Genomic DNA, 13,232 nt, shown 5'->3' with positions numbered 1-13,232 from the left:
TAATATCCCAGTACAATCAGGGAGAAGAAATGTTGCTATAAATAAAAACAAACACAGTAATATTAACTTATGTTATTTTACATAAGGCGGAAGAAAAAGCGCTTAAAAAAACTACACCGATTTTACGCCGGTTTTAACATGGTGAAGCCTGGCGATGTGTGGTAAATTTTCTTGCCGTTTGTTATACAGCGTAATAAATATGCCCCTAAGTGTTAAGAGACACAAAAGCAAGGAGGTCCCTGCTCCCAAACAACTTACCTTTATCTATTCAGGAATCTCTGACATTGGTGATTGTTATCTAACAGAGGAAAAAACACCTGCTAATGTGCATCATTCTTAGGCACAAGCAGCAGGACGTGCAGCCTGCAATGGGGCCCTGTACTTACGACTGAGCTGCGCTCTTCACTAAGCACCTGATTTTTATCCAATGCTCAGTGCAGATTGTAGGAAAGTGCTTAGGAAATTAGCTGTGCTACTCTTCCACTTCGCCTACCCAGGGGAATTAAATTACCCCTAATGCCACACTCAGTTTTTCTCTGCCGGCAGAGAAATTGCTTATTTGGCCCCCTACTATCTTGATATTATGTGCAGTGACCGGAATGTGCCTGTATATACACACACACCAGGATGGTCTAAGGCCAAAACTGCTGAGTGTGCTATAAGCCATAAGGTTATAAACTGCAGTAGGCGCTTATGATCCCTATATAGACTGCCCCCCCCCATAGCGTTGCCACCTTTCTGAAGAAAAACACCAGCCTTCCTATATTTTTATGGCTTTTCCCTATTACCTGTAATAACATTGGCACCAAGCAACATTCATACTGACCAGACCGGTAAAAACACCAGCCAGGTGACCGGTAAGCCTACCCTCTTATGACAGACACAAATACTGAGTGTGCAAGCATCTTCCTATATGCCTATATTCCTATATTAATTGTCCAGTAGTAATTAAATCTGTATAATCTAAATTGTAGAATATTTTCTATGTGAGTCTGTTAAGCTCATTCTCTGCTCCCTGCAGGCCTGTTGAGCAGTGAAAGGGTAAGACAAAGGTGTGCAAAGCCTTGTTTGTATACTTTTTGTATTTTTATTCACAATAAAACAAATTTGGATACAGAATATAACCATTGTCTGCTCTTTGGAAAAGATTGGTAATTAAAAGTCAGTACAGGTATGGGATCCCTTATCCGGAAACCCATTATCCAGAAAGCCCAGAATTACGGAAAGCCCGTCTCCCTTAGACTCCAAAAAGTTATGTGTAAATGTAATTGCTATAGAAAGCAGCATTCGCTGAACTCCTGGTTATTAATTTTTAAACAATGTTGCAATAGTCAGTCTCCTCCAGCGAGTCAGGTCTGTCAGGCTGCTGCCCTGTGTTACAGTGTTTCAACGGTCAGAGTCACCAGGGCAGGTAATAGAATAATACATTATACATTATTATACATTATTGCTAATTATATACACAAATAACTTAAAAACCATTACAAAATTGTAATGAATGTATATTGCAAAGTTGCTTAGAGTTATATTTTCTTTTCAGTTTGTTTTTCTAAATCGAATAAACCTCCATATCGAATGCCCGTTTATTTATTAATCCTATTAAACCTGTACGATTAAAAAAATTATCATACCTCAAATTTTCGAGTTTACAACCTCAAATAAAACTCAGAAACTTGAGAATCTCAAACTGAAAATAAGGCTTGCCAAACACAACTCCCATTGATTTCTATAGAAACTTGCAAGCTTTTAGATGGGGAGTTTTTGCATGTAAGTTTTGGGGATTTTTGCACTGATATTCAAGTTTTTGAACCATAACTTGAATTCAAGTTTTTTATTGCAAAAACTTTGAACTTTAAATAAATCTCCCTCTTAGGCTAATTTACAAGAGGGCAGAAAGTTCAAAGGGCAAAAAGAAGAGCCAGGCAACCAGTCCTTTACCCACAATTCACCTTGTTACACCAAAAGTAAAGGCAAACAGTTAAGCTTCTCTGTATGTGGAGCTGTCTGAGCTTGGCAGTGCTGCATGCAGGAGGGATGAGACATGGCTGGCACTGCACCCCACCTTTGTGCCCAGCTGTCTTCTTATATCTGCTTCTCCTCACATCCCCGTGACAGTAACATTCACAGAAACACAGGATAATGTACTAAAGGTTGCAAAATTGGTCCTGTAACCGAAAGCAACCAATCAGATATTTGCATTTGAACAGGTGCAAAACTATAAGTTCCATGCAGGATGCTGCCACTTTGCAGAGCAATTTGACTAAACTGGAAAACTGGGCAGCAAACTGGAAAATGAGGTTCAATGTTGATAAATGCAAAGTTATGCACTTTGGTAGAACTAATATAAATGTTAGTTGAATGAGTTATACACAAAAATGGTGTGTTGGGGGGATCCTTAACCTTAACTCATTTCGTGGCTACTAAAGCAAATAAAGTGCTGTCTTGTATAAAAAAGGGCATTGACTCAAGGGATGAGAACATAATTTTGCCCCTTTATAGGTCCCTGGTAAGGCCTCACCCTGAGTATGCAGTGCAGTTTTGGGCTCCAGTCCTTAAGAAGGATATTAATGAGCTGGAGAGAGTGCAGAGACTGCAACTAAACTGGTAAAGGGGATGGAAGATTTAAACTATGAGGTGAGACTGTCAGGGTTGGGGTTGTTTTCTCTGGAAAAAAGGCACTTGCGAGGGAACATGCAAAACCAATAGATATCTTTAGATTAATAAATAGCCATTATCTCTTTACAATAGAATCCCTATTGATTGGGCATATATTGTGTCTATTATCCCTTTTAAAGAGAAGTATAAAGGTGAAAAATAAATAGTAGTAAGCTGTTTACTATTAACTAGTCTAAAGCTAATCAAACACTAAACCCATAACAAACAGATATATGTAACTTTCTCAGCCAAGACAGCAGGAAGATTTGTATGTGTATTTGAGGTTTTTTGCTTGGTTTATTAAATTTGGTATCTGAAATATATTTCTGTAGGCTGGGAAAGTTACACAACTGATTTGTTCTGTGGAAGTAAGAATGGGAAATGTGCAAATATACACATTTTGGGTGCTTTATTTGCTATTCATGCCTAGTGTAACATTCAGGTGCTTAAAAATTGTTCATTATAGGGGGGGTTGTTTTGTGGGCTTTCAATAGCAGGTTTGCCCCACCTTCCCCATAGAAAAGCTAAGCCTAAATAAATGTATGTCTCTTCTCATAAAAATTCTTCCCTGTGGCCATTGCCACAGCCAAACAGTTAGGAAATGATCAGGACTATATTTATACTGTGCATAGGGACCCAAGGGCCTGTGCCTAGGCTGGCAGATTTTGGGGTGGCTATATAATAGATTTGCACAATATCAGTCCCTTCTCCTCTTTAGTGCCCCCTACCTATTCCCTCACAGCCATGAGGGATTGAATCTTCAAATGCCAGGTGGGCCAGAAACTTCCCTGTGCAATGGGTCAGTGCCACCACTAGGGAAGGCAGTAGCAGATAACAAATAGGAATCTATTCAATAAAGGCTGTTAAAGTTGTTTATGTTATTAAACACACATTAGGGTTGATTCACTAAAGTGCGATAAATTGTATTGCACGTTTTTTTGCGTTAAAAAAGACGCGACAGTTAGCACGCGATTCGCTACAGTATTACTGCGTGCGTTAAGTCGCATATCGCATGTGTTCATGCATATCGCATGCGTCGCATGCAAACGCATGATTCACAAACACTTAGGCGTGCCAAATATCGCATTAGGCTATGCAAAAAATAACACCTACTTGAGGCAGGCGATAATTATAGAAAAGTACAGTAAATGATTTTTTGCAATAAAATATGGACTTAGAAGTGTTATTTATTCAAGTCTGTGTTTCCCCTAGAGTGATGCAGCTGCCAGTTTGCAGGGAAATAGTCATTTTTAATACAGTAATTTTACTAAAGTATTGGCATGTATGGCTAACATGGCGTGCGTTTATTCGCACGACTATTTATATGCGGCTACAAGTGATGAAATGTTTCGGCAGGCATGGATTCGCGGCGAGTTTTTGAACGTGCAGTGAATTTTTCCGCAGCGAATTTTTTCATGTGTTTCACAATCTGCCAATGGCAAAACGTATGAAAATATTTGCAGCGGAAAAATTCGCCGCACGTCCAAAACTTGTCACAGGCGTCAAAAAATTATAGTCGCGGGCAACAATTTTTTTGGCTGCACGACATTTTTGCCATTTTGCGAACGGAACAGATTCGCTCATCACTAGCGGCTACTATTTATAAGCAGCTACTAATTATATGCTACTATTTATATGCTACCATTTATATGATACTAATTATATGCTACCATTTATATGCTACCATTTATATGTGACGACAATTCATATGCGGTGACTGCGTTAATTAGCGCATGTACCGTCAAATACCGAACGAAAATAGTCTTCGCGGGTTAAATAACGCATGCAATATCGCACGTAAATTAACGCAAGTATGTTTAAAGTGAATTGTGCATTAAGTCGCGAAAATTTAGACGCGATAAAAATTTTAATGCACGCTATAAATAGCGCACGTTTTACCGCACTTTGATTGCTATTTTACTCCAGATTTCACATGGTTTTCTTGATTATAAGTCTCTCCAATAAAATGCACTCCCCTGTTTCTAAAACCAATGTATGGATAATGCTTCCTCCACACTGTACACGACATGGAGAGTACCTTTGGGCATAAATGACAAATAAAGCACCCAAAATGTATATATTTACACATTCCCCAATCTTAGATCAGCAGAGCCAATCTTCATCAGATGTTTAACTTTCTCAGCCTAGAGAAATATATCTAAGATGCCAAATTTGGGCACACCTTTTTCCTGCAAATTTCCCCCTAATGAACGAAGGTGTGCCTCAGCAAGCAGATACTGTATAAAGTATGAAGTCAACACTACAGCCACAGAGAGGGGAAAGAGAACTTTGCAGAGATGGATAAGCAACCAGTAAGTCGCAAAGCCCTGCTGTAGTGGGTGAAGGGAGGGATAGTATTGGCTTATTCCCATGGTTTGCATGTTAGCGGGAAATGCTGTTTTTACTAAAGATGCCTATTTGAATGGTTATTTCAGTTGTTTTAACAGGTACTTTTGATACTCAACCATGTGTGCATAAAATGCCACTTATTGCACCTTCTTATATGAAACTAATATATACAGTATATATTTAATTTGTCAGATTTCCTGCATTTTGTTCATAGACACTTTTAATTAGGGATGTAGCGAACTTCAAAAAAAAAGTTTGCGAACCCGTTCGCAAACTTCCACCAAAAAGTGCAAAAGTTCGCAAACTTTGCGAACCCCATAGACTTCAATGGGAAGGCGAACTTTAAAACCTAGAAAAGCCATTTCTGGCCAGAAAACTGATTTTAAAGTTGTTTAAAGGGTGCCACGACCTGGACAGTGACATGCAGGAGGGGGATCAAGGGCAAAAATTTCTCTGAAAAATACGTTGTTGACACAGCGTTGCGTAAAAACGCAAGCTATTCCTATGTATACGCAAAGGCAGCTGGCAGACCTAGCGGAAATATTGCAGCGTTTTTTGCCATTTCGCACTATTAGCACCATGGAAACGGGATTTGCTTACGTCACCAGTACTAGGCTGAAAAATGCCATGTGTGGCTTGTGCAGCGTTTTTAGGCCGAGAAAAAACGCAGCGGAAAAACGCCACGTGTGGCAGCTTAAAGCGGACCTGTCACCCTAAGAAATAAGTCCAAATTATTTTCTATTTTGTTAGTTGAGCAAAATAAACTTAACTTACTCTATATAAATAATATAAATCTTGTTTCCTTCCGTCTTGGAATTACTCAATCAAAGCAAGCAGGCAGGCACCATTTTGTGGACACTGTTATTAAGGCAAGCTTTGTATCATGCCAAAATCTTGTTTATGTGATAGAATGGGGGGCCTGATGCCCATGCACTGGCTACATAATTAGATGAGGAGGAGGGAGGGGAGAAGTGAGATGTGCAGAGACATCCAGGAAGTGCTGAATGGAAAGCTAAAGTTATTGTCTGCCCCGCCTCTATGCCTAAGGCATAGAGGCGGGGCAAGCAATATATGATTGACAGCTGTGATTTTTAAATGCCTTTATAATGGGTTTAGATGTGTTAATATAAAAATGAATTTGGGTTTCATGTTTAATTTGAACAGGACTTTTATTATACAGATTTTCATGTCTGGGTGACAGGTCCACTTTAAGGCGAACCCAAATTGCGAACATGCGCGAAAAGTTTGCGAACTTGCGAACGCCCGAAGTTCGCGAACTTGCAAACGCCCGATGTTCGCGCAAATTAGTTTGCCGGCGAACAGTTTGCTACATCTCTACTTTTAATGTCTTTTTAATGTCATTTATCTTTTTATCTTCTGTACTGAAGGCTAGGCCCATATCATTTAAAAGGAACAGATAGAGGTATAGTAGGTGCTAGTGCCAGCAGGCAAATCGTTTTAGCCCTTGTGCTTCTTGCATGTACTTTGTTACTTCATTTCTACAGGGCATAAATATGGCAAACTGAGAATTTATGGTACAATTTGAATTATAGGTATGGGGTCCATTATCTGGAATGCTTGGGATCTGGGTGATTTCCAGATAAGGGGTCTTTCCATTGTTTGGATCTTCATACCTTAAGTCTGCTATATACATTTAAATAAGCCCAATGGGTTGTCTTCCACCAAAAAAAGGAAATCAACATCTTAACATAACAGATTTTTTTTAGTTATAACATCCGTATCTTTCTTAATATCAGATTTCTAACTAAGAGATCCCATAGCTGTATAAGCAATGTAATATAATATAATTTAATAAAATGTAATATAATTTAAAAAAAGTAAATATTGCTCCCATGACAAATACTTGATTGGACAATGGCTTATTTGTGGCTACATGAATAGACCAGAAGTAGAAAATCCTGAGAGGGTAGAATACACGTAATGGACTCCTACAAAACCTGCAGCTAGCACTATTGATAGGGCAAACTTCAGTCCCCATATGTAAAATATTTTATTATCTGTTATTTATATGGCACTGCCCAGCGGAGCTGACAATCTAAGGTCCGTGTCGCTCACTAGGGCCAGTTTTACTGGGAGCCAATAAACCTGCCTGTATGTTTTTGGAGTGCGGGAGAAAATATAGTCACAGGGAGCTCATACAGATTTGCAAATAGTAACTAAGCCAGTACTGAACTCAGAACCCCAATGCTGTGAGGCAGAAGTGCTACCCAATTAGCCACCATCCAGTAATGGTTGTCTTTCCTTTTCCCATTTTACTGTATCAGTTTCTTATCCCGCTTGCCTGTGTGTTTCTCAGCTTGCACAGAATGCAGTCATATACAAACTCAACATGACTAAGGGTTACACTCTAGAAGTTCGAGGTGTTATTGACCAAGGTGCTAATAGGTAAGTATAATCTAATCATTGCACAAACTGCCTCCTGAATATGTCAATACTGATTGGTCCAGTTTAAACTGCACTTCTGCATCAGGAAACTACTAATCAGTTCCTACCCCGATACAGATGCAGACAGATCTCTGTAACTCAGAAACTAGGAAGGAGGATTGTGCACCATACTCACATTTTAATGGGCCACAATGAGAGACGTGCATCTTTAAATCAATACTAAAAGATAGATAGGGAATGAGTATTAAGCTCACTAAGGTGCAAATTGGGCAGTCCTTATACAAGTCCGGATCCTTACACAGATTTAAAAATGTGGTTAAAATTATAAAAAGTTAGGGTCTATTGTCAAAGGAAGCCTGTTTGGCATGCTGGAGGGATGGTGCAATGAAACTGAGATCTTTGTGACTACCTGCTCTCTTTATTTTGAGATCTCTGTAACTGTAAGGGTTTCAGTCTTCTAATGATGGCCTTAAATGAGAAGGAAAGGTAAAAAACTGAGTAAGCTTTATCAGAAAGGTCTATGTAAATACAGCCATAAGCACTCACAGAAACGCTGCACTGAGCCCTCTATCAAAAGAAACACAGGATTTATCGTCTTCTTTTGTGTAAATATGTTCTTCTGTATCAGACTTCCTCTGTCATATAAATTCTTCATTCCAGGGGTCAGAGTCTGCACAGCTCTCTCCTTCCCCTGCTCCCCCCCTCCCATAAGACTTCATAAAAATTCACTCCCCCTCCCATCAGAATGTGTAATCTGAGCTATAACGGCTAGAGCTGCAGCAGGAAGCTACTGGGACCAAGCAAAAATGGCAGCTGCTATCTTAAACAAACAGAGGGAGCTACTAGGGCTGTTTAATCAGGTATGGTAAAGCTTTCTGCAGAATAAATATAGCATTGTAGGTGGCACTAATGTGTTGAATCTATTGGCAGTAAAATGCCAAAATGCCTTTTCTTCTCCTTTAATACCACTACTTTAAATAATATAAAATAACTTTAAAATACGTTCCACCCTGATGCAGCTGCCAGCCTTAGCTTGTATGTAACATGGGATAATGAGGCTAATATGTGGCATTTCCAACCATTTTATTTCAAGTTTGTGAGAAGATCCCTTCTGTTCTGTTTCTTGAGAAAATTCCAACTGTCTCTTTTATTTTTGTTTATTTTTCAGGTTTGCAATTGACATGGGAAAGGATGCCGACAATTTAGTCATCCATTTTAACCCTCGATTTGACTTCTCCGATGATAAAAATATTATAGTCTGCAATTCAACGCAGAACAACGTGTGGGGGAGTGAGCAGAGGGAGCCAGCGTTCCCCTTTCAGAAGGGCACAGAGACCATGGTGAGATGTAGGGGGGATCCAGAAAAAGCAACAGAATACAGTGATAAGTATCACTTGTGGTAACACAGGCATGGTGCAGGCCAATTGGGAGGATGTTTTATCTTGTGCTCTCACAGTTACTTTGTCTGCTATTATTAATAGTGATCCAACAGTACATGATTATGGGGATCAAAATGAATGGTAAGCCACACACCTTATAGGGGATCAAAACCATAAGAATGAATTGACATAAATTTACCTCTGAGCACTTTGTAGACAGCTAATATCTTAGTTGCAGACTGCTAATATCTTAGTTGCAGACGGCTAATATCTTAGTTGCAGACTGCTAATATCTTAGTTGCAGACGGCTAATACCTTAGTTGCAGACTGCTAATATCTTAGTTGCAGACTGCTAATATCTTAGTTGCAGACGGCTAATATCTTAGTTGCAGACTGCTAATATCTTAGTTGCAGACTGCTAATATCTTAGTTGCAGACTGCTAATATCTTAGTTGCAGACGGCTAATATCTTAGTTGCAGACTGCTAATATCTTAGTTGCAGACTGCTAATATCTTAGTTGCAGACGGCTAATATCTTAGTTGCAGACGGCTAATATCTTAGTTGCAGACGGCTAATATCTTAGTTGCAGACGGCTAATATCTTAGTTGCAGACGGCTAATATCTTAGTTGCAGACTGCTAATATCTTAGTTGCAGACTGCTAATATCTTAGTTGCAGACTGCTAATATCTTAGTTGCAGACGGCTAATATCTTAGTTGCAGACTGCTAATATCTTAGTTGCAGACGGCTAATATCTTAGTTGCAGACTGCTAATATCTTAGTTGCAGACGGCTAATATCTTAGTTGCAGACGGCTAATATCTTAGTTGCAGACTGCTAATATCTTAGTTGCAGACTGCTAATACCAGGCTGTCGGCTCAACAGCTCTCTTTGATTCCCCTTGTGCCCATGAAAAGTCCCATAACTAATAAGGTGGTATTTCACATTATCAGATTCATTATTACATATTGTATGTAATGCCTAATGCCTATAAAGATTCCCATTCATGTGTGTTATGATATAGAGTTTCTAGTAGAATTAAGCAGTGGGACTTTCTGAGTTATCTTAAAAACATTTCACCACCTATGCGAGCACTCAGGTAAGTAGGGAAACCTTTTTGAAAAAAAAAAAAAAAAAGTCCAGTTGCTGTAGACTTATTTCTATTGCATATAATGATGGTTTCCTGTTAAAATATGTAGAGTAGATAACATTCTTTTTATAAAGAACAGACTGACTATATGTTGTACAAAAAATGTGTAGAAAAATAATACCTTTCAATGTTCCTGATTTAAATATCAGGAAATTTTAGGCAGCATCCTGATCTACTGATATCATATGCAGTTACACCTTACGTCCTTGGCCAAACTGAACTCCACCCACTTTTTTTTGTAAGTGCCAGCTCTTATTGAGTCTGTAAAACTTGGGTGTGAAGTAAGTAAGTGATTAAGTAACTTGTTATAATACATCCATTGTAAAATATGGAAAACAGTAGCAAAGAATAAGAGAGAACATGGGAAGAGAGGGGGGAGTAAAGTCATAGGCATGAAAAGCACTATATGATTTGCACAATTAAGAGAAGATTGTAGTTGAAGTTCAATTGCATCTTGCAATAACCTACTTTCAAAACAACATATGTGTCTGGGATCTGGGCAACCCTATCAGGCCTCAAGTATGATGTGGCCATTGTGTTGTAAAGAAGAAAGTAAGGGGACTATAAAGAGGTACAAAGTTATATGAGAAGAACAAAGGAGAGCTAATAATTATAGGAGCAGAGCAGTGAGGTATCAGTATATTATTGGCAAACTGATGTCGTCTCTCATAGGACTAATAGTCAGATTATATTTTTATTGTGTGTTTATTTGATAATGTTAGTGGTAATGTATACATTAGGACATTTAGAATCCCAGTCTGACACAAACATTTTTTCCATTTCATTTTAAGTAATTTTGGTCTCAAAATATCTAAGTAGTTTAGGTAGTAGCTGTCAGCTTTACATTTTTCTCATAATCCTCCAGGGACATAAGACTCTCACCCCACAGTAAGTCACTCATGGATTTGGATAAATAAATTGCTCAAACTGAGCCTGGTCCCAAAGCTTCCCCTGGGCCTTATTAGAACCATTTAGGTCCAATCAGGATATTAACTATGATAGCTTTATTTGAGGTATACATGAATACATCATATTCAGTGCCAAGTATTAAATAATAGCTCATGCATTGTGAAAGCTATACACGATGCTGGGGGAACATTTCCAGCACAACATGCTTTTGTTTAACCATTTCTTCCTCCATAATGCAGATTCAATACAGTTTAATGAAACTTTACATAACTGCTCCTGTTAAGGAAAAGACTGACTCGGCTCAAGCTTTAGCATTAGTTACTGTACCAGACAGATCAACCTTTAACCGAAGACCAAAAATTTTGCTTCAAAAGCCCCTGTTCTATAAACTTTGTTCTTTCATAATATCTAATGTATAGTTTTAAATAGCTAAAATCTATAGCGCTTAGCCCTTTTCTTCACAACACACTGGGTTAGATATCCAATGGCAACTGAATACACACCTACAGCGCCATCATACCTTAGTCAAATAACCCTGTATCTGATGGGTCTAAGTTCAGTTTATTAAACATTATTTTCTTTAAGTGACACTGTCTCTCTTTCTTACAGATTGCCTTTAAATTTGAAAATGATATACGGGTTAAGCTGCCGGATGGCCGTCAGTTCGCGTTCCCTATTCGAGTGCCTACGGATGGCATTCAGTACCTGGCTCTGTACAACTTTCATCTTCGGTCAATTTCTATCAATTTTTCATTTCTATAATCTCCTTTGCTGGCAAGTGCAGCCACATCAGCATCGTTACATATAAATCACAAGGTGCTGCCAGGCTTCAAATCAAAAGCTGTCTTATCTGCTTTGCCCTATATACCTTGCTCTTTATCTAATGTCATAATGCTTACATTATAATTACATTATTTTTTATAATAATATGTTTATCATGTTTAACTCTTCAAAGACAAGATTACCCAAGGAAGGCAAACTGGCCTGTAGCAAGTATATAGACAAATCAGCTTCACAGACCTGGGAGCAATATAATTGCTCTGACTGATCATTTACCAAATCATTATTGTGTATGTCCTTTTAACTCCATTCTTAAATTCCTTTCAATAAATCATTCATTACAACCTTTGTTGCCTAGAAATTTCTTACCTGACTAAGGGCTCTGGGCACACGGGGAGATTAGTTGCCCGCAACAAATCTCCCTGTTTGTGGGCAACTAATCTCCCCGAAATCCCACCGGCGAAAATGTAAATCGCCGGTAGGATGGCATACGCGACGGTGCGATTTCAGTGAAATCATGGAAGTTGCCTTGAGTGGGATGGCATTTCGGAGAGATTAGTCGCCAGAGCCCTAAGGCCTACTGATTTAAGATAAGATATAGCACCAGATAATGGTTCCTGCTTGCTGGAAATGCAGTATGTGTATGCCCTGGAACTTAAGGCTTGCTGAGGTGGCTGTTCCACATTCCTCTCTATGTCCTTCCAAACCGGCTTTTTGTATAGGTGGCGGACGGGGCACATAGAAATACTGGTTGTGGTGCGGTGTCTAATGATTTTTCTGAAAATATTTTGTTCGTTTTTTTTTTAAGATGGATCATTTGGATTCTGCTACCACATTACATTGCATGTATATATATATATATATATATATATATATATATATATATATATATGTATGTATTTATGTAGTTATGTATAAATGTGTATATTCTAAGCATGATTTAAATTTAAATCTTTAATTTTTAAATTTAAAAAAAAAACCTTTCTGGCTGAGTGCCAGTCACTGCTCAGCGGAAGGTAATAATTACCCAGCTACCCGAAGAGCCTTGCCCCACACTATGGGGGGAATTTACAAAAGTGGAGAAATCCACCAAATTTCCAACTCAACCATCACTTTTCAGTTTTTGGTGAAAGAAAGACAGTTTACAGACACTTTTGTGAATTTGTCTTTTAAACAACATTTTACTGACCTTTTTCCCATCATTCTTTCCAGACATTTTTAAAATGGAGTAAAGCTCAGGTCAGTTCTCAGCTTTGTTTCCCCCAGTCTCCATTTTATACCTCTTGTAGGGCCCCATTGGGGGCTCATTAACATATTAATTGGGAATAGCATTCTATTGTCAGGGGACAAGTCTCTGTCTAACCCTAGAACAAAAGGCCCAGAAAGCCTTATTTACACATTTATAAACAAGTAAAACACTGATTAGACATAAATGCGAATAGTAATAAGGCACTAAGTTTGCCCAGGAGCAGTAACCCATAGCAACCAATCAGCAGGAAGCATTTACTGGTCACCTGGTTTAAAAGAAACATCTTATTGGTTGCTATAGGTTACTGCTCCTGGGCAAATTTATTGCAGTTTATTACATATGGAGGTAAGTGTAAT

General features: G+C 38.6%; 1 protein-coding gene across 1 annotated transcript; it reads left to right on the top strand.

Annotated features, from left to right (window-relative positions):
• The first annotated feature begins 4,582 nt into the window (after positions 1-4,582).
• lgals1.4 (lectin, galactoside-binding, soluble, 1, gene 4) lies at positions 4,583-11,971 on the top strand. Its single transcript, XM_018093661.2, has 4 exons — positions 4,583-4,967; positions 7,322-7,410; positions 8,579-8,750; positions 11,457-11,971. Exons 1-4 carry the CDS (start codon positions 4,953-4,955, stop codon positions 11,607-11,609), a joined length of 429 nt encoding a protein of 142 aa, XP_017949150.2. The 5' UTR covers positions 4,583-4,952; the 3' UTR covers positions 11,610-11,971.
• The last annotated feature ends 1,261 nt before the right edge of the window (positions 11,972-13,232 follow it).

This window comes from Xenopus tropicalis, chromosome 4 (assembly GCF_000004195.4).
Source record: "Xenopus tropicalis strain Nigerian chromosome 4, UCB_Xtro_10.0, whole genome shotgun sequence".
Classification (NCBI taxonomy): Eukaryota; Metazoa; Chordata; class Amphibia; order Anura; family Pipidae; genus Xenopus; species Xenopus tropicalis.
Note: the sequence above shows the minus strand (reverse complement) of the source record. Positions and strands in the feature narration are given on the sequence as shown.

Bases quoted from the DNA above. Each gene is read 5' to 3' on its own strand.
- lgals1.4 (XM_018093661.2), top strand. The intron at 7,411-8,578 runs GTAAGTATAATC...TTTATTTTTCAG, and splicing joins ATTGACCAAGGTGCTAATAG to GTTTGCAATTGACATGGGAA. The intron at 8,751-11,456 runs GTGAGATGTAGG...TCTTTCTTACAG, and splicing joins AGAAGGGCACAGAGACCATG to ATTGCCTTTAAATTTGAAAA.